Source organism: Protopterus annectens, chromosome 6.part0 (genome assembly GCF_019279795.1).
Source record: "Protopterus annectens isolate FY-2018-M chromosome 6.part0, PAN1.0, whole genome shotgun sequence".
Classification (NCBI taxonomy): Eukaryota; Metazoa; Chordata; order Ceratodontiformes; family Protopteridae; genus Protopterus; species Protopterus annectens.
In genome coordinates, this window is record NC_056737.1 from 169,830,228 (window position 1) to 169,853,827 (window position 23,600).

Genomic DNA, 23,600 nt, shown 5'->3' on the forward strand with positions numbered 1-23,600 from the left:
CATCCATTGCACACCCAACCTGTGGAGCATATGCACTAACAACATTCATCATTACACCATCAATTTGCAGCTTCATAAACATCACTCTATCCGACACTCTTTTCACCTCCAAAACACTCTTAGCATACTGTTCCTTCAGGATAACCCCTATGCATTTCTTTGTGCCGGTCCCAAGCCTGGATAAATTTGGAGGGTTGTGTCAGGAAGGGCATCCGGTGTAAAATTTTGCCAAATCATACACGCGGACAACAGTACAGATATTTTTGTCTTTCGTAATAACTTAAATTTTCACATCCATGGATGTCCTTGGTATATTTCCGTTGTACTCTTTCCAGTTTACTCATGCTTCTTTTCTTATAGGGTTTCCATGTTGTTATTCCATACTTAAGTTTGGATCTAATGTAACTAACAAACAATGACTTCATCATTTCTGATTTCTTATACTTTATAAATCTTTTTATACAACCTATAGTTCTATAACTATCATTAACCAATTGGTTGATATGATTAGAAAATCTCATAGCTGAATCTACCCATATACTCAAGTCCTTACATAAGTCTACAATTTCAATCACTGTGTGCTGTATTATATATTCACTTTTCAATTTATGTCTCCCAAATCTCATATGCTTAGTTTTTGATGTATTTATCACCATATTATTCTCTTGTGCCCAAATGGTCAAGTTAGTCAAGTTATTTTGCAGACATGCCTTATCTGTAACACATGTAATCAGTTCACTCAATTTTAGGTCATCTGCATATAGACTGTAGAATACCTCAGATGAAAAAGTTAGGTCTAAAAGATACAATCTAAACAAGTAAGGTCCTGGGACAGAGCCCCGTGGGACACCCTGACTGCAACCAAGGATTTGACCTGTCCAGTAGTTGTATGATACTTGCCATGTCCTATTTGTAAGCCATGCAGCTATCCATCTTTTGAAGAGTACATCAATACCTTGTTGTACTAATTTATTGATCAGTATTTTGTGTATGATTCTGTCACATGCCAAAGTCAAATCTATATCAGTTATATCACAGCAAAATTTTCATTCATAGCTGTTATTATATTGTTATAGAACATCGTGTTACAGGTGATACTAGATCTGTTTTCAACATATGCATGCTGATGTATGGTTTCAAGTCCCAACCTATCCATTTCTGACAATAACTTATCCAATGTTACCTTCCCCATTATTTTTCCACAACATGAAAGTAGACTTAAGGGTTTATATGACTCTGGGTTGGTCCTACTGCCCTTTTCATTGAAGACAGGTTTAATAAGTGCATGTCTCCAATTTTGAGGAATCTCCCCATATTTATATGACCTAGTGAATAATAGATATAAGGGTACCATAAGTTCTTGCTGAAGTGTTCTCAGGTCATTGTTACTAATTCAATCTCCTCCCTGTGCTTTGTTTGTATTCAGTTTGTGCAGTTTGTTTCAATATAATCTAATTTGATTCCAGTATCTGGAGTTACCTGGATGTCAATTTATCACTCCTTTTGTGCAGTCAAACTGTTTTGCGTAAAATTTTGTAAATATATCTATAATCTGTTGTGTCTGAGAATACATTTTAGAATCTGTACATAGTGTATCAATTTGTGTGTCTTTACTCCTTCCACATATGTGTCTATCAAAAGGTTTCATATTGCGCTCATTATCATTATATACATTTTCTTCAAATTGTTCTTGATCTTGTCTCACACTATGCTTATTCTGTTTGTCCAGCTGGTTTATTTCAGTTTTCAAAGTAGTAGTTCAACCTGTCTTCCATTTCTTATATTTTTTGTCTTATACCTTAATCAGATATCTTGTTCTTATGGAAATATATCCCCCTGATGTTGTATGCCTAGATCCTTTGATTTTTTGCACTCAAACAATTTCTCTTTCAAAACTTTTCACATTCCAGCTGCAGTTTTTCCACTGAACACCTCACTCCAGTTACTTTTGCATGGTGACTGTTTTGCTTCCATATATTTTGTAATTAACCTACTTTACATTGGTTTAGATTTCAGTTTGGCAGAATTGATTAGCAACAAATTAAACTTTATAACCCTCTGATCACTGCACATCAATGGTGGTAAAATTTGACTTGAAGTAACAGTCATTTCTTTAGGAACACAAACAATGTCTAGTATGTTCTGTCCCCTGGTAGTTTTTTTTTACAATCTGAAGGAATTGTTGTTCCTGAATATATGTTGTGAATAATTTCCTTACTAACATTGTTGAATCAATATTATTCTAGTATGTTTCTGATAAATTTAAATCCTCAGTCTTCTGTCCTGTGTTTCATGCAAGAAATGTATGAATTCATCTAGGTCACCTGCACTTGACTTTGGAGGTCTATACACTCCAACAATTGTTATATGTTCCAGGGTTGTCTTTACTGTCACAGTTACACAGTCTGTAGTATTGGTGTCATCACTGAACATGTGTCATAATTATCTTTAATCCCTGTTGTAATACCTCCACCTGATTTGTTGCTAGAATGTTTGCTACAGTAAAAATATTTATACTCTGACAGAACTAGTTTCCAGCCATTGTTCTTTAACCATGTTTCACAAACAATAACAACATCAATGTTGTAGGAACATAGCAAATTTTCCAGTAGAAAAAAAAACTTTATTATTAATGCTCCTAGCATTAACAACCATCAGAGATACATCAAATGTTGCTATCTGTGAATTGTTAAATTTTCGACCTGGCAAAAATCCTGCCTAGTGTTTGCCAAATATTGCAAAATATCTGCTGCAAAAACTCTCTTCCGTGATCTTCTTTGTATTGATAAAGCCACATGGATTATAAATACCTCTGTACTGTATATTTAATGTTTCACTTCTATTCTTACAGCCCACTAATGCACCACAGCAACTTAGCTAAGCAGTGCCTATTTAACACTAGCACTGCACACATTTTTTGCAAAGTTTAATCATCTTTATTTATCATTGTCTATCTTTTAAGTTTCTGTTTTTTATTTCTTGTGCTTCTTTTCCTTGCAGCAGTATTAGTTATGATGCATTTCCTAACTGGCAATTATTTTAGATAGATAAATAGATAGATAGATAGATAGATAGATAGATAGATAGATAGATAGAAAGATGGACTTACATACACACACACACACACACACACACACACACACACACACACACACACACACACACACGCACACACACACGCACACACACACACGCACACACACACGCACACACACACACACACACACACACACACACACACACACACGCACACACACACACACGCACACACACACGCACACACACACACACACACACACACACACACACATGCACGCGCGCACACACACACACACACACACACACACACACACACACACACACACACGCACACACACACACACACACACACACGCACACACACACACACACACACACACACACACACACACACACACACACACACACACACACACACACACACACACACACACACACACACACACACACACACACACACACACACACACACACACACACACACACACACACACAGTCCACACATGGAATGTCTTTAAAGGTTGTTAAATTATATCAATAGAAATAGAAAGAACTAGGCAAGCTGGCTTCTCCAGCTATAAATCCTTAACCCTTCTGCAGTGAAGTCCCATGGGATATACACAAATGAACCTTTAATGATATACCACTGTTTCAGCTACATGACTTCTGAATGCAAATGACTTTTTAATTTTTTTTTTTTTTTTTTTTTTTTTTTAGTCTTTTTGGTTACATTCAGACCAGTAAAGCCAAATGGCAGTTGCTTTAGGCATATATGTTTTGGCCTTTTTTCTGGCCATCAGTAAGTAGTATTAAATGGTTGGACATACTTTAGAAACACAGAGCTTAAAAACAAACCTGATGTCATTAAACATGAGGGTGTCCGCAAAATATACAAAATAACTTCCAAACAAAAGGGTGAGAACGTTTTTTACAGCTTTAGGGGTACATTTAGGCCAGTAATGCAAAACCACACTAGCTGTAGATGTGTATGTTTCAGCCTTTTTTGTTTTTGTTTTGTTTTGGCTTTGTCATTACAGCATAAGTGGACTGTTTAGCTATTCTCTACAAACACATGACTTAAACTGTGTACAGCCATTGTTCCTCTCTATAGCTACTGCTTTCTCCCAACATACACAAGAATAGACAGAAAGACAATTAGACACACACATCAGACCCCCTACTCATTAACTAGTACCTTGCATATCTACTGCAGGTGGTGCACTCTATGTCAACTGACCTCTACAATCATGAGGGGGACTAGTTCATCAAAGTTTCAATCCCAGTAGTCATAACTGCAGTGGAGTTGTCATTAACATAGTAGTCTAATGGTGGAATTAGTGCAATTGCTTCTCCCATCCGTAGGAGCAGAGCTGTGCCACTGAGTTGGAGAGGGCCAGATGTGGTTGTAGCAATGGGCTTGTCTGTACTGCAGTGCAAACTGTAAAGTACTGGTATATCCTGTGATGTTTCCTCGTTGTACCAAGACTGGCATTCCAGAAAATGGTGACAGTGTTGGTCAGCTATATTCTGATAAGCAATCCACTGCTGTATCTTGGCAGTTTGATGCTGCAGTGCTATGTTAGACACATTGTCCGCACGTACATTCCTGTAAGTTCCCCTCTCTTCTCCACACTGTTATCCATAAGTCATTTGTTTGTTAATCACAGATGATAATGCAAATACTGCTATGCATTGTTTATTATTATGTAGTGGTATTTATGGATTTACATTTGTTTGGACCAAAATATAAAAAAATGTTTTCTACATTCAGAATTTTTTTTAAAGAAGCAATACTGTGTTTTGGTTTGGTCAGCTCACAAGATTCAGCCTATATATTTCAAAGAAAACTTCTCTATTTCTGTTACAGAACATGTTTTCTTTGAAAGTTGTAATATATATATCTTAATTATCACTTTAAACTATACTTTACTTGCTTGAAAGTTGTTAGTAAGAAAACATTTTACTGCAGTTTTAAGCATTTGACGCGTACCAAAAAGGAATTGTGAAAACCTTCAAGTTACAATTACAATTGCATGTTTGGCTTTTTTCCACACAAATTTAGAATACTAAGAAATCAATTAACTTTTTCTCATAAATGTTTAGGTATAGAGTCACTTACCATATGGGGGGGGACTGAAATGGGTAGGCCATAAGTAACCCCTCCAAGATGGAGACACAGGTGAGTATAGTCCCTCGATGTTTTATCAAAAGCTGTTTCAGCAATATAAATCAGATTAAAGTCTGGTGGTGTGGGTCAGCAGCTGGTAGACCTTGAGTGGACAGGCACTGGGGTGAAGTCATGATCAGTGGAGGAGGTGAGTCAAAACTCCAAAATTTTCAGGCTGTGTTTTACTCTGCTGACTATCTTTTTTTAGGTAATAAAACTGATGCCCTGATTTTCCCTTGCACCTGTATCAGTAGCAGATATTCTTTGAAGCTATACTGTAATTTTTTTCTTAGGATCATAGGTTCATAGTTTTATACTAGGCTATCTGCCCTAGGGCATTTATAAGCCTAGCCAGAATGTGTTTGGCTTTCGCCACCCATTTTAAATTTATTTTGCTATGCCCTTTTTCGAGGTTAGTATACTGTCTAACAGTGACACAGAAGTGATACCCGGGGTAAACCTACGATCTCCCATCCACTCATTAAGATTCCTCTTGAAGAGAGTCAATGAGGGACTCTGCCTAACCTGGACTGGGATTTTATTTGATGGTGATTTATTTGATTTTTTTTATTTTTTATTTATTTATTTTTTTGTATGGCCCTGAGTCCAGTGCCTGTTTGGCAGTTTGGATATTTGGACTTCATCATTTTTATATGGTATATCATTTTTCCTTCCTGTGTCTTCAACTGATGAGTTTTGGCCCTCTTGAGCTAATACAGTTTTTTTTTTCTTATTTAGTGGCTCATTATCTGTACTTTAGTTGATTGTATGTCTCTTAGTAATGTCATCTCTCATTCCATCTCATTTTTATAACTGCTCCACTACAGTAAAAATAATTGTCTTGTAATATTTTCCTTTGTAGTTTCTCAATATATTTTATTGCTTCTTACTCTGATTTTAAAACAGCTTTGTTGGCATTTCTCTGCAGAGTAATTTTATTTTGATTTATTAGTTTTGCTTCTGTCCCCAGTTGTTAAACTTGGTATCCATATTCCTCCATTACTTGCCTTATTCTGTACACATCATTTATGGTAATATCTATAAACTCTACTGGTTATCTACAAAATAAATGCTTGAATAATGTCTGCTGTGTTCAGTTAACCAACCTCTTGTTCTAGCTGTGGACATTGTGAGTAACACATGCCTGGAGATTTTGCTACCATAGCTGGTGGGCACTATGATTTAAATGTGAAGTATTTTCTTAAGCAGATTACCTCAGTTACTAACATTTCTGGAATTTCTTCTGATAATACTATTAATTTCAGACTGATTCTCTTAGGTCTTTTTCTAAACTATCAGTTTTCTTTTGATTCTCCAAGATACAGCTCTCCCAAGTGGGAGTGCTCTCTCTCTTTCTCTCTTGCTCACTACTGTTCTAAACCAGCGTCCGGGTTCTCCATTCCCAATGAAAATTTTTCATTTGCAAATAAGCAACAGTTATTTTTCTGATTGTTTTAAGCAGCCCTGTAGTAAAGCTTCACCTCCTTCACCACCATGAAATATCTCTCAGATAATAGCACTGTCTTATTTTCTGAGGATGCTTCTTTCAATGTTTTAATTAAAGCAGCTACCATATCATGTGATTCCATCTAAAATTACTTTTCTTTCCTTTGCAGTAAAAATTCCCTTGAGTTTTCCCCTATCAAGTGGGTGGTCTGAGCTTATGTTGCTAGATCTTCCCAGGAAGACCACCCTCCCTACATGACTAATTGTATGGCGGTTCACATTCAGAGACTTTGTAAAAAAGCATCATGGACTTAAGTCATTTAACGTCTCTCTGTCTCTCTTTCGCTCTGTTTTACTGGGATAGCCCTGCTCAAAAAATCAAAATACACTGATATGTCAGGATGACTATTCCCTTCAGCTGAGCTGGAAGTGGGGTGGGGAGTACAGCAACAGGCAGAATGACACATGAATCATAAGGAAAGGCGGCAGGTGCAATTGGTAGAATCAGGTGTTAATAGGACTATGGAGTGGCACAAAGGAAACAAAATGCTAAAGAGTACAGACCAGGATAGACAAAACTACCAAGAAAATATCATTATAATCGATTCTAGTAGTTTAGACAAGAAAAGGGAGGGGGGGGACTTCAAAGGGTTTGGTATAAGAGAAGGAGACAAACAGAGAAGATGTGATTAAATCTCAGCAAATGTTTAAATAAGGATACAGAGATACAAGGTTTTCAGTTGCTCAATTAGGGCAAATAAAGCAAAATATGGTGAATATTGACTGTTTATAATATGCAGCACTTAAATTGCAAGATATTTAAGTAAAGAGATGCAAAGCAGGGAAGAGAGCAGCATACAAATTAGCATTTTTTTATGACTTCATGACTTAGGTGTATGGAGCCCTGATGCAACTTAGATGGCAGCTGACAAATTAGATAACAGTCCCACAGACCAGGGTAAACCCAACTGTGGCTGTGTGACATCCTAAGCCATAGCCAGGGCATACTGCTTAAGAGGTTTATCTCACAGACACAAGGTACAAGGACTGATACTCACCTTTGAGCGAAACTGACAAGGCTTAAAATGTCTCACAAGGGCAGCTGGCCTAGTACTTACCTATAAACCTATGAACTTGTGTTTGATTAGTGGCTTGGATGCTGGAGGAGCTGGGCTGGGGGTGGAGGTTTGCAGCTTATGTCACCTCATCCATTCTAGGGTGTGCAATTCAGCACATGATTGTGTACTATTCGGTGGAAATCAAAGAGTGGTACAATGTTCACAGGTAGACTGACAAGCGTACCAATGTGGGGGATTACAGCTGATGCTATGTTCAGTGATGCATCTGGCATCATCATTACTTTCTCCACTCTAGCTAACATTCTTCTCTACTTGTCAAATAAAACTCCCAGCAATGGTCATGTGCATGATATCCTCTTCCTGACTTTTGCCCTTCAGAGGCAGAAACCTGACTTGGAGATGCCATTACCACTGTCTGACACTGGAGAGAAAGGCCATCCTGTTAAGAAGGATATGGCAGGATCTGGCTGCTTTCACAAGAAGAAAGGAAATGGGTCAGTATAGATAGAGTTTAACAGTGAATGTACAGGATCCCAAATATAACTCCCTGATAGACTAGAAGGATAAAAATGGTGAGCCCTGGTGGTTAACTACAATGTGACACTTAATAAGATAGTGAGTAAGAGCATGATCAACAGGAAATGAATGGAAATGGTCTTGTGACAGACAAAGAAAGCAGTCCTGATTGGAGACTTCAGTCTTCAAGAGCTGTGTATTGCTGTGTCAAAGTTTGGATGACAGATAAGCTAGTGATTGTCCTAGACCAAGACAGATTCATTCAGCTATTACAAGAAAGTACAAGGAAGGGAAAAATACTTTAGTCATACACGTAAGAACTAGACGTAAAAGTGTGCTTGACCAACAGTAACCATGTAATCATCTGTCTGTCTTTGGCAAAGTAGCTGATTCAAACAAAACATAGACATGTTATTTAGGCACTTGATATTTGAATTTTTGTAACATGTGAGTTTGTTCTTTATCTTTTTTCTAAGTTTATATTGTTTTGTTGAATTACTTGAAATGCATATGTAACCATTAAAATAAACAAACAATCAATCATGTCAGCCAGGAATGATCTTGTGGATACACATCCAATTGTCAGTGTTATTCTTGATGGAGGTAAGGGTGTTCCAAGAAACATGTAATGTAATATAACTGAGTGTCATGTAGACCATGTACGACTCTGAACTACATTATCAACTGACTGCAATGTTGAGCTGGCTCAGAGGCACTGCTGGTCAGCAAGCATTATAAAAACATTCAAGACCCTGACCCTGTTGACAAAGACAGGAAATTAATTATACTTCACATATAAGGCTGAGTTACTTAGTGCCCATTGAAGGGATAATGTTTTCTACAAAATTAAAAATGGTTGCTATTCATAAATGGAATAAGACTGGATACATTTGGCTGATATTTTTTCAGTAGCCAGATAAAGTTCATTAGGCAAAGTCATCTCCTTTCAGGCTTACCCAGAGCACTAAATATGGTTATGTGACTTAGTCAAGAGTTAAACTTTGAGGAAACAGTCTATAGGAATCAAACCCTGGACTGCTCATTAACACCTCACAATCAAAGCCATCAGTGCTATATGACCATTGTAGGTAACAACATTCCTGATCTTTCTATATTTTAAAAAGTGAATATGCTTAAATATATCAGATAGCAAAAAAAGGCTTGCCTCATTAAATAGTTATATCCTTTTCATTCTTACCTCTTTATAGCCTTTGTTCCATAGAATAGAATTCACATCTATCATTAGTTCATGACCATTTTCATAACTAGATTTGAAATGGCCGACTTCCACATATCTGAAAGAACCACTTGTTGTTGGCTGCCAGTTTAGTATGTCATACAATGCTGGTGTGTTTCCATTCTTGTCAAAGAAGACTTCCTCTCCATTCTTGTTCCAAAAATGAACATTATTTAGATAATGGAGAAGCTTCAGAGAGAGTGAGAGAGGGAGATAAAAAAATGTAAACCATACTAATATTAGTACTACTGACTTCATTATCATTGCTCTAACATCCTGTATATTACAGCAATGTTATCATAAACTAAGTGTACTCTGAATACAGGTTTTAATATGGATCAAGAGATTTTGCTTTAAAATAAAGGTATACAACCAGAGGCAGTATGTATGTTTTGGGTAACAGAAGGAGTTGCTCCATTTTATCTCTTGACTAGAGAATTGACAGGCAATAGTCCCTATCAGAATCTGGCATGCTGTCTCAGAGGCACTTCTGGTAACATAGGTAAGGCTCTGAGTCCAGAATGTGAAATGGTCAGCTGCTGTACAGATGGGTTGACTGGTCGATTGGCTTCCCTCTTGGGGGAGGTGTATATGTATGTATATGTTCAGGTGTGTGTTGTGTGTTTCTATGACTGTATGTCTGCATTAGCATGTATGTGTGGGAGTATACCTGTACTGGTGCACGTGCATGCGTGCAAGTATGTGTGTGTGTGCATGTGCGTGTGCGGGTGTGCGTGTGTGTGTGTGTGTGTGTGTGTGTGTGTGTGTGTGTGTGTGTGTGTGTGTGTGTGTGTGTGTGTGTGTGTGTAGGTGAGTTTCCATTGCCTACAATTGACTGACATCCATTTAGAACTGATTATTGTCTTATGTCTATTTAACAGCCAGGACAGTCTCTGCCTCCCATATGACAACCAAATAAAGAATATTGCTATAAAAAATGATTGAATGTAGTACAGAAAATGCAGATTCTTTTTGTCAGACATTTTATTGTTAGCTTTGCAGAGTGTATTTTATCTGCAGTCTGCATTGATAACGTTTTTGATGAAAGCCTTGTTCTATATTTGCTTTGTTACTTTAATGTGTCAGTACCATGTATTTCACCTTATTGACATTGACCTCCAAACTGACATACAATACTATTCTAAATAATAAATCATTAAGCTATATCATAATGTTTTATTAATACAACTCATATGCAATAACATTTAACTGGCAGTCTTCATGCATGGTTCCAGCTACTATACCCTGTGATGGCTTGTTCTGTCACTATCCTATTACAAATTTCCACCATTAATTCACATTTGAACTTAGTCAAGAGTCAATGGTTACATTTCTTTGCATAAATAAACCTTTATTTGACTTTTAGACATGTTACTGCCAAGTGCAATCCACATGCATGGTGCTGATTCATTAAAATTATTAACAGTCCTCAATATCTTTTGTAAAATATAATAATTTCTTATTCCTACTATGGAGCACAAGCTTAACTATTAAATAATAAACACATACTCACTAATCCACATGTGTTTTATGTTTGGATTGCACTTTATCTACCCCCATCTAGGATTATCATAAACCTTATGCAAGACACACTTAGAAAACCATCAATGTATTTAAAATCAGACAAGAAAAATAACACACTAAGAAGACAAATAACAACATAAAATTCAAGAGAGCTATAGACATTATTTACATATTTGTGCATAAGTAACAGCTACATAGTGTTATGACCACAAAACTATATTTAGTGCTGAGAAAAAGAACCTGTTGATAGCAGGAATTTAAATGGCCATTTACTGATGCCGTTAAAATGTTCTTTTGTGTGTTATTTTTAATGCGATTAGCTGGCATTGATCTAGTAAGTTATACAGCCATCTATGACTTGGCATTATTTTCATTGTTATATTATAACTTTTAAAGGAAAGGCTAGCTAAAGGAATGTCATATATTTGCATACATTTACCTGCCATGGCTTAAAGTTGTTAATTGTGGTACAGGTGCCATTGGTAAATGGCCCTACTCCACTTTTGCAGGATGTCAGATTTTGTAAAGCATATGCAACTGCATAGACAGCATTATATACATTATAAGTAAATCGCAACTGCTCAAGATCAAAAAAATGTAAACCAGTTAACTCTAGTTTCTCATCTCCTGTACAGATTTGGCCTTGCTTGACTTTCTCCTGAATTGTTTCATTCATCTCTGGATAATGTAATTTACAGTCAAACACCATTTCCCAAAACACTTTTAGAAATATATTTTCTGGGTCATTTGTAGGGTAAAGTCTATGAATAAATTCTTTAAATCCTGGCATTTCTCCTCTTCGCATCATGAAACCAAGTGTCCCTTGAAAGGTTTTAAAGTAATTTGTGTGAGACAACAAGGGGAAATCAATCCAAGAATCACAGGCAATCCAGACCTTTCCGGTCACGTTATTCCTAGCAATCTCTTGCATAAGGGGAAATATTGTGATGTCAGCAGCATAGATAACAATCACATTTGTGGATGATTTCTGAATAATTTCACTTATGTACTGAATCTTATTATCTGTATTCACAGTGGCTATTGTTTCAAAGAATGCAATGCAGGCACCAGCTTTACTAAGTTCCTCTTTTAATATCTGGCTTCCTTGTTGGCCATAGTCACTTGTCTCAGCTAATATACCAACCCATGTCCACCCAAAATACAGCACTAGATGAGCTAAACCAACAGACTGAAACAGGTCACTCGGTACTGTTCGGAGAAATGAAGGAAACTGATTTTTGTCACTCAGTGCCATAACAGATGCTGAGTAACTAATCTGGAAAGACAGGTATAAATTTTAACAACTAATTTTAATTATTTCCTTTTTTTCACATTTTAGATTAACAGCAATTGTAGTCAACCATGTGGATTAATTGTTGACCAAGTTAAAGTGTAATGATTTTAATAAGTTTAATACTATGCACTCAGCTAAGCATCATTTACATCACAGTTTCAATAGGATACATTTGTTTGGTAAACACTGCTTTTATATATTTTCAAATGTATTACCTCAGTATTTTCGTGTGTCATAAATGGTCACATCAGCTTGATTAAGGAGAGTGCATCTCTGGATGAAAAGTACACTTTGTGCCAACCAGTGTATACCCAGGAAAGCACACACACACACACACACACACACACACACACACACACACACACACACACACACACACACACACACTTTCACACTTTTCCCGGGATTCAGCAAGCTCTGCACAGCATGCAGGAATAGTGCAAGAGGTTACAAACTAAACAAAGGCACCGGAGACCAGCAGATCCAACACAACAAAAGTTTTATCCAAGCCACAATGTAACAAACACACAGCACATAAACAGTCATGAAATAACATTGTAAAACCAATTTATTAGTTGATAAGTATTGGTTTTGGGCACTGAAACCACCTTATTCTATTTAATAGTGCAAGAGCTGCTGGAGGGAATATGGTCACCGAGAGATCCAGGAACAAGCTCCCGGGATGTGCACGAGCTCTCCTGCACTATTCCTGCATGGACACAGCTCCTGTATGCTAATTACCCCATTTGCAGGTAAAAAACCATGCAAATGAGGTGAATTAGTGATCCAGGAAGTAGGTAGCCATCCCTGCAGGATTAGTGTAACCTGTAGAAATGTATTCGGCTAGTAACCAAGTACATTTCTGCAAACTACAAAATGGAGCCATGACAGCTCCAAATAAAGGGTGTATATAATGTAGAAGGCATGCCAATGGCCAAATATATGGCCATTGGCATGGAAAATAGTTTTAAAAATAACAAAAAATAACTGTTATTTTTTTGGCCGATTTCAGCTGTTTTAAGCTTAGAGTAGCAGCGGGCAAAAGGGATCAGCCCAAAAATAAAAATAAAAAGTTGAAAAAAGCTTTTTAGGCAAAATCACAATTTTGCCATTATAGTCAATGGCAGGCAGAAGACAACAAGGCCACTGAATAGTGGTAGCTAAGGGGGAAGGCTCAATGTTAGATTTCTAACTAGGCATTAGCAGTCAGTTCTATGCAAATGAGGGGAATGATACTGATTCACAGATTTCCGCTCATTGCTAGCCAGCATCCAACCATGTAGGTGCAGGAAAACCATGGTGCAAGCCTAAGAGTTAGCTGACATCATACAGGGGTGTGTCAGACATACTCTAAGCTTATTGGAGCTCTGTGGCTCATGTTTGCTCATAGCTTAGCAGAGCTAAGGAAGGTGGTGTGTCTGAAACTGCCTAGCAGTATTTACATTGCCTAAATGGGTGTGCACAACGTTGCACCAGGTTTTAAACAGCTCCATTCACATCTGAGCACTGGGTTTGCGTGGAGCGCCTCTGGGCTTAAACGGGAAGGCAATGGGAAAGGGAAACAGTAGTAGGAAGGTAATTAAAGATGTATCGGAATCAGCCAATTACACAGGGAGCAGGCCAGCCTAGCCCAGCACACTACTATAAACTATGCAAATACCTTTCCCTCTGTTTTTTCCCACAAACTCTACACCACCGGTGTACACAAACAGGGAAATTTTACCTAACAAAAGGAACAAAATGATAGCGGCTGCTTTTGCTCTCATAAATCAACATGTGGAAGAGGCTGAGGGTGGTGAGGATGATAATGCTGATGACCAACCCACAATGAGGAGAAGGAGAAGAGTGTACAGACCCAGGGTAACCTACCAGGGGCTACATGAGCTGGAGATGGAGTGCTATAGGGTGGAAAGGGACTGCCTACAGCAAATTTTTGAGCTGTGCCAGCCACGCCTCACACAAAGAACCAGCAGAGGGGAACCCATCCCAGTGGATATCAAGGTATGTGCAGGCTTAAGAATACTAGCCACAGGTACCCTCCATAGGCCAATTGGGGACATCATGGGGATCTCACAGGCATCAGCATCCAGGGTACTCCACGAGTTCATGATTGCCATGTCAGCACATGCTGGTGAGCACATATATTTCCTCAACACTCATGAGGCATTGACCAGCAATATGCATCTCTTCCACCAAATAGCAGAATACCCTGAGGTAGTGGGTGCTATAGATTGCACTAACATACACATCAAAGCACCACCCAGTGAGTGGGGTAGAGTCTACATAAACTGCAAGGGCTTCCCCTACATCAACTGCTAGGTCATGTGTGATGCCCAGGGCATTATAATGAATGTGTATGCTGGCAGCCCTGGAAGCTATCACAACCTCACATCTGGCATATGATGCAGCTGTACCAGAGATTTGCCAGTGGGGACATCCCATATGGCCATCTAGTGGGGGACGTTGGTTATGCACTGGAGCCATGGCTGATGACACCCATCAGAAATGCACACACACCCAAACAAGAACTCCATAATGAGACACATGCACAGACTCGAATCATAATAGAGCATGTGTTTGGGATGCTCAAGTCACAGTTCTGGTATCTGGACACATCTAATGGAGCCTTGCAGTACTCACCAGCTACATGTACCCAAATTGTCATATGTGCCATGCTACACAACATGATCCTGTGGAAAGAGCTGCATCAGGAACAGCATAGGGCAGGGCCACATAGCCCCCCCCCCCACCATTGCCAAGGCCAGCACAGGCACAGAATGACTCAGAGGAGGAACAACCTGAGCCTGCCCCTTTAGGCAGAAGGAGGCATGCCCAGCATGTCCAGGCCTTGCCAAAAAGGCAACACATAGTACATACACTGACATGGTAGGAACCCAGGGAATGACACCTCTCTCTGACTCACACATACAGAAAAAGTGATGCCAAACATGACACTACCTGTGCTTAACCATGTATAGAGAGTGTACTATGTGCATCTGACATAGTCAGCCCTCCAGCACCATCCTCAATACTGGCATGGCCACAAGGTAAGTCACTCTCACTATCAATTGCTGAATGTATTAGTATGTTCTGCTACCTGTATCTATGGTATGGATCTGAGCATGTAAGGGAATCGGGTGACTGAATGGGATGGCAGCAGATAGTAGACACCCATATCGGCAGCATGAAATCCATAACAAATACTGGTGTCAACATAGTAGGCAATACTAGACAAAGTGACAAAACCCACTGCAGGACATGTGGGTGGGCCAAATGTATGTCCATAGGACACAAACATGCATGTCAGTGAGGCTCACATACCCAACAACAGTCTCAGCCAGCAGGACATGTGTAGATAAACAAAAAGAAAGACTGTGCTAAGGCCTCTGATTGATGGCTCTGGAGAACAGCACCCCTCCTGACCTACACAGACAGACTACAATGGGTCAGGCAGTGGAATGTTAGTTCTGAAGGGTAATAAGTCTGAAACTGAAATGTAGGTCAATTATACCTAAGAATTGTAGTACACTGATATACCTCTAGTCTGCATGATAGGTCAGAATACATAATGAAATGGAAGCCAGCAGAGTACCTGAAATACTAGTACAGTCATAGCAAATGTTTACAGTTGTCAGGTGTGCCCTCGCACAACCCTATGTAGAAATGTAGTAACATGTACGTGTGGGTATAATAACAATGGAGCACAGATTACCTGAGCTGGCCAAAGTATCAGGATAGATTGTTGCACATGCACAATATGCAGGGCACAGTGTGTTAGGATGTTGTGTGTTGTATATTGTGTGAAAGTGGTCAGCATGTAGGCATGGAGGGTTGGGTCCCGGTGGGCAATAGCCAGTACTGTTGTTGACAGGGCCAAGTTCTCACAACTGCAGTGCCAAACACAATGCATCCCAGCAAGACACAATCCAGCAGTAATCCATACTAATTGTTTGGATCATCTGAAAGATGGACATGGTATGAATGTGGGCCCAGACATACAGCTGGCTGCACCCTAGATAGAGAGTGCATAAAATGTTACTGTCAAATGGACACACCTTTGGAATTGCACATACAGGTTAGCAGCACATTAGTTGTCTGTGTAGTATGGAATACTGATGTAGTCTGGCCAAACACTGGCAGACTACAAAAGGCACAGGTATGAGGTACTGAGAAACCACTGATGTCCCTGCACAAGCCAGCATAAGTGGAATGGCCCACGTATTTCTGTGAGTCAGCTGCAAGTAGCTTCCATAGCACACATGCACTCAGCTCACCCCGCCATCATGCACAGGTACCTCACAGGTCATATCTCTGCTGTTGGGAATTAGTACAATATGACCTCCACTTCTGTATGGGAATAGCCAGAGAATGCAGCATGATAAAGAGGTTTTCCATGTAGGTGTGGCCCTAGCTGTAAGCAGCAGCCTGCCAGCATCCACACCAGTGGATCAATAAGGACAGAAACTACTGATATTAACACCTTGCACACCTACCCTGTCACCCCAGGGATATACAGTAGCTTGCAGCCTGGGACTGTAGAAGTGACAGAATGCACTGGCCTGCTACAGATGACCTGCATCACTACCAAGTGCCCTACAGTCCTCTGTTAAAGGTCTGTGCCTCAACGTACTGCCATTGTATGGTATCTCAAGGCCTCCCAAATAACAACATAACACAGTCCACAGAACACAAATGCAAGGCCATGTTGTCAAATCCCACTAGCATGTCCACCATGTTCTACTGCATGAACTGTGGACCAACCCCTAAATACTGCTGGGATGAAGTGATAACTATAGGGATACTTATCAGATATCATTTGCATAATGTTCAGAAGAGGATAGAATAATGGGGAAGGCATAGAAGCATGGACGCCATGGAGTGTGTGATGTCTGAAACTCAGATGTGTGCACATACTATCCCAGCCTGCATACACAGGAATGGGTGGCCACAAACCTGCTCGTAAACTACAATGCGAAGGGGGTAATGACCAGAAATATGAGCCCTACCTCTGTGTCACCTGTGTAAATCTGTACAGCTGTGAGGTATGGCCACAGCAGGATATGGCCATTCTGTCACATCAATAGATGTACAAGCATGGGACCCTCAGCCACCACAGTACCAAGGTGCTGAAGCATTTAGACAGACCCATCAGCAAGGGTCTGCAGCTCCCCCTCCAGAATGGCATTATTATGCAAGAATATGTAGGTTACAGACATCAGTACTGGACACAGCTTCATTCATTTTGTGTTCCCCAGGAAATTACTGCAAGCAAATACGTATACCTGTCAGTAGTTGATGACATAAAACATCACAGTGTAAAACAGTACATAGTGGGAGGATGGCATAATGGTTAAGGTGTTTACCTTACAGACGCAAGTTGCAGGGTTTGATTCTCACATGGGGCAATTGTCTAGGCTTGAAATGGCCCACAAGGGAAGTTAGTCTAGTACTAATCTATGAACCTATGAACCTATGTCTGAATATCTCTGCTAACACCAAAACCATACAGCAGAAGCAGCACAGACACAATTAGTTTTACAGTATCCCACTATCCTTTGCCCATTGTGACCCCATATTGTCAACCGATCTACAGATATCCTGCAGAAACAGATTGCTAGCTGTAGGCGTAGAACACAACTGCCTGCACTGGAGTACAACCTGCCTGGAATGGATTCACACATTCAATACAGAAGGTCATATTGGGCATGCCCCCACACTTAGAGCAACAAAGCCTGAGAAATGAAGCCCATGTCTGACAACAAAATACTGAAAGGTCATACTGGGCATGCTCCCACACTTACAGAAATGAAGTCCATGTTTGGCAACAACAGTGGACTGTTAGTCGCAGATATCTGTGCACACACTCCACATTGCACACCAGTCATGCTTTGCACACACATTGGATAGGAATACACACATATATCCAAGGACAACACACTATAATAGGCCAAACATGCATATACATAGATGTGTGGAAGAGAGTGAAAGACAGTGGCAAAGAGCTTCCCATCATGATGCCTGTCCCACCCAGCACACATCCAATTGGCCAATACCAAATGATGTACAAATATCTATCACTGTAGACATTTGCTTCTGGTAGCCCTCAGCACTATAGAGTCTGTGGTGCTTGTGATAACTGTGTAACATGACTGTACAAGTCATTATTCATCTAGTAGTTGTATTCACAATCCTGTCAAATGTAAACCTGTGTGTAACTGAGTGTTGTATGGGTGCTTCCAGACGAATGGTTTATGACCCCTTCAAACACACTGCACTCCACAATGCCCTACTTTGGCAAATCTGCTGATGTCAGTCACCTTGAAATACACCTTTGGAGAAAGGATAGCCCTATAAGCTCCGTGACATGTGCTATAACTGCGTAATGCTATAGTGCGATGTATTTGTTAGGTAGGAGTTCTCATCCCAGACATGGCAACTATGAGACTGTGTGTGTGTGTGTGTGTGTGTGTGTGTGTGTGTGTGTGTGTGTGTGTGTGTGTGTGTGTGTGTGTGTGTGTGTGTGTGTGTGCGTGTGTGTGTAGGGATCAATGCTTTTGAGGCCAGTCACAGTCACTACACTTTCCATTGCCCTACTTTGGCAAGCCTGCTGATGTCATTCACATTGAAATACACCTTTGGAGAAGAGCTCACCCTATAAGCTCCATGATGCATGCTATAACTGCATAATGCTATAGTGTGATGTATTAGTTAGGTATGAATTCTAATCCCAGACATGGCAACTGTAAGACTCTGTGTGTGTGTTTGTTTAAGTGTGTGTGTAGGGATAAATGCTTTTGAGGCCAGTCACAGTCACTACACTTTCCATTGCCCTACTTTGGCAAGCCTGCTGATGTCATTCACCTTGAAATACACCTTTGGCCCTATAACCCCCGTGGTGCATCCTATGACTTCTTAATGCTATAGTGTGATGTACTAATTAGGTAGAAGTTCTAATCCCAGATATAGCAATTGTGAGACTCTGTGTGTGTATGGATCAATGCTTTTGAGGCCAGTAGCAGTCACTACACTTTACATTGCCCTACTTTGGCAAGCCTGCTGATGTTATTCACCTTGAAATATACCTTTGGAGAAGGGCTAGCCCTATTAGCTCTGTGGCATGTCCAATAAATGCAGCACACTGTAGTAGCAATACATAGCAAGGTAGGGGTTTGAATCTCAGTACTGTCATGTGTGTGTGTGTGTGTGTGTGTGTGTGTGTGTGTGTGTGTGTGTGTGTGTGTGTGTGTGTAAAACTGTCATCAGTATCCTGTGTGGAGGTAGCTGTGATTGTGTAATAAGAGGACTCATTGTGGGGCGGGTTTTGCAAATTTCTTATATTGAGGACCTACTATATTTCACAATGTCCACCTTACAAGGACAACAGATGTCAAACAGCAGAGAGGCTGGTGTAGATCATCCATACCCCTACATGTGACATTATGGATTGGTGAATAATATAGGCAACCCTTGTATTACCCAGAGAACACTCTCCACCCATGTCTCATACACAAATACACTTGGCTAGGCAACAACCACTATATTGGTAGTTCCCTGCATATTGCCCACAGATAGTAACCACGGAGTGATTGCAGTGGACTACAGAGGACATGTGAACCTGTTCCATCCCTATAATAGGCAAATAATTGTTTCCAGTGGTCCTTTGCTATGTTCCCCACTGGACGCCTGAAACAACTGTAGAGTCGGCATATGTAACCCACAAAGGAAACACCATGCCTTATACACATGCCCTGTATGGACAGATGCAACTAACACCAGTGAATACCTGTATCATGCTGTCAATATAGGTGCAGGCACAACCTCAGTTCCATAGCCAGTTCTCACCACATGAGATCAGGAATGCCACATCAAATGATAACAATCTGTCCACGCAACATATCTCAGACACCCCCAGTACACTTCTACATGTCACAGAACATGCATGTGGGACATGTGCACAACCCAGACACCATCCATTTTATGGAATATAGAACACATACATGGCAAGCATTGCACAGCACTGGCTACCCACAATAATAACCCAGATGAGTGGATGATGAATAAAGTACTCACCTGTGTGGGCCAGTCCAAGGACTACACCCTTGAGCCACACTGTAAACCATTGTCATGTGGCATGTTGCCAAGGTATACCCTTATCCAAGCCTTGTACAGCCTTCTGGCACAGTTAAGTACTACACACCTATGAAGTAATGAACCCATGCATGCCAGTACTGGCAAATCTGTGTCTGTGTGTATGTGGGGATTAATGATTTTGAATCCATTCACACTCACTACACCTCCCATTGCCTTACTGTAGCATGCCTTCTGATGTCAGTCACCTTGACATACCCGTTGCCCATATGATAACCTCTGTGGTGCATGTGATACCTGCATAATACTGTAGTGTAGCAAAATAGTTAGTTAGGAATTCTAATCCTGACCCTGCTAACTGTGATAATGTGTGTGAGTCCCTGAGAGAGTGTGGTTGTGTCTTCCTTGACACCTGTTTTGTGGACAGACACATGTACTACACTTACCTTATCCCTTCTTTATCACTGTTATGAATGTCACTCACCTTCAAAGATACCTTTGGAGAGCTCTCCAACATGTAAGCTCTGTGGCACATGCAATAACTGCATAAAAATGTATTAGCAATACATAGTCAGGCAGGGGTTGGAACCCAGTACTGTTAAGTGTGTGACACAAACATGCTTAGCTCTTACTCTCCTACCCCCTTCCTTTCTTACTTTGTCTCTGTCTGTCTCACTCCTTCCCTGGTGGATGTGGAAAAGTACACCTGCTTTGCTTAGGCAGCAGCTTGTGTTTTGTAAGTGATGCTCATTATCAGCTGATGGCCTGTGCATGAATTGCAGTCCCCCACTAGCAGATTGCATCTGGAACAGCAGTGGTATCATTCCCATAACCACTAGCATGGAAACACACTCCTGTAACTAAGAACATCATGTGGGTGTTGACCCTTTTCATTCACTGTGAGCAGGACTTCATGTCAGTGTTTGGCAAACAGCATCACAGAGGGTAGTGGGATATACCTCTTACAACATACACTGTGGAGACAGGCCAACAAACAAGAGGGGGATGAGGACATGATGACAGAATGTAAGTCTTGATCTTCTACATTTGAAGTAATGTTGGTTTAATAGGGTTTGTGTGGATATGGCTGGTCTACATGATTTAATATGTCATGCCGGTGTTATGTGGTTGAGGAAACTCTCACCTGTAGGGCTATCTGCAGACTGGCCAGTGTTTGGAGTCTTACATGTGTTGTGTTACTCACACATGTCCTAGCTTTAGAAATGCAGTAGCATACTCTGAGAATTGCAGTCAGGACATGGTGACAGACATGTGAGTTACTGATTTCATATCCCTCAGAAGACATATGTCATAACAAGCCCCGTTACAGTAGTAAATGTATGAGTTTATCACAGCAACATGTCAATATTGGCCCTGTGCTTGTTCCTCCAGCCACAACTATGTCAATCTTTGTACATATGTCATGCAGTAAGAGGTGCATATGTTCAGTACATCATTATTTACTGACATCATACCTGATAAGCCATTGAGATATCAGACTACTAGACATGTTATGTATAGTAGGGCTTATATTTGAGGACAGAACCTGGACATTCTGTTGTAATGTGTACAGTAGTGAGGCCTGTGTACTTATTGTGATTGTTGACAGAGTGTGTATTGTGAATATGTAACTTGGCTTCTGTATAGATTGTGGAAGATGTCATTGTTCTTGGTCCTGAACGAAAACCGCTTGTTCATTGGATTATTGTATCTACCGCTTGTTCATTGGATTATTGTATCTACCGCTTGTTCATTGGATTATTGTATCTACCGCTTGTTCATTGGATTATTGTATCTACCGCTTGTTCATTGGATTATTGTATTTACCGCTTGTTCATTGGATTATTGTATCTACCGCTTGTTCATTGGATTATTGTATCTACCGCTTGTTCATTGGATTATTGTATCTACCGCTTGTTCATTGGATTATTGTATCACATCTGCAGTAAGCTTCCTTCGGGGTTTTCAATTTTAATTGTTCTTGGTCCTGTTCTATCTGATGTTGCATGCTGCTCCAGTGTATAGTACCCTATTGACGTACATGTTTGTAGGGCCAGACCAACACATGTCCCATACCACAGTCAGACATCAGAATACATTGTGTATTGGCCCACTATATGTAGGGTTAGTGTGTGAGTGGCAAATATGAGGATGGTGTTGATCACACAGTCCATGTACTGTAATATTAAGCGCACTTACCATATGTGACTGTGGCTGTGTTCAGATTGGTTGTGGGTATGCGCTTTCACACAAGTGTCTGTTACTCTGTGCTGTTACATCCCTGTAGAACCTGCTATATTTGCAGGTACATGTGTATTCCCCCATAAGAAATGTAGGCCAGTGTTGTAGCAGTCTGCTTGTAGTTTTCACAGTGCTTTGTGACATGCCTAGAAGCTCAGTGTACTTAGCCAGTGTGATGTTATGTCCAGATATTTGTCAGATGCACTGTTGCCAGACCACCACAACTGTTGTGTATTTCTGACAAAGCAGTGGCATGCTGTGCAGATGTATGTCACTAACTAGTGGGTTGTATGTGGGCTTGTGACATCTGCTGCTTTGGTTATTATGTGTCAGGACAGAGAGGAGTGCGTGAATGCATAAACTGTGTGAGTTTATCTATTTCAGCATTGATATCCCCATTTACATGTCTGTAAACATCCACTTTGTCAGGCTTGGTCCACACGTCTTGCACTAAGGTTTTCTGTGTATACCTCTGGACTGACCAGATGTGTCAGACTGTCCACATTTATTGGTCATATCTCTGTTGTATTCCACAGGATCATTACTGTGATTTCTGCGGTACTGCACTATGATGACCTTATGATGTCTGTTAGCAACTGATGGCGTACATGTCAATATCAGATGTGACTTCCCACACAACATTTCTGTTAAGATAACCACTGTTACAGTAGCAACAATCTACATTTATACCTGCAATACTTACATGACATTCTCTTGCACTAAGAAGTAGTGACTACTCGTGCTGAGGTATGACTCCACTGCATGTTATGGACATATGTTATACATCTATGTGTATATATATACATATATATATATATATCTATATATATATATATATATATATATATATATATATATATATATATATATACATATACACACATATACATATATATTCATGCATATATGGATAAATACACACACACACACACACACACACACACACACACACACACACATATATATATA

The 23,600-nt window shown here is 40.0% G+C and overlaps 1 protein-coding gene across 1 annotated transcript in view; it reads right to left on the reverse strand.

Moving 5' to 3' along the window:
* Positions 1-23,600, reverse strand: part of LOC122803787 (extracellular calcium-sensing receptor-like) — a 204,346-nt gene that overhangs the window by 99,435 nt on the left and 81,311 nt on the right. The window contains exons 2-3 of the mRNA XM_044073475.1: positions 11,448-12,284; positions 9,446-9,673 (exon numbers count right to left, since the gene is read on the reverse strand). Of these exons, the coding sequence (XP_043929410.1) occupies positions 9,446-9,673; positions 11,448-12,284 (1,065 nt within the window). The remainder of the gene's footprint in view (positions 1-9,445; positions 9,674-11,447; positions 12,285-23,600) is intronic.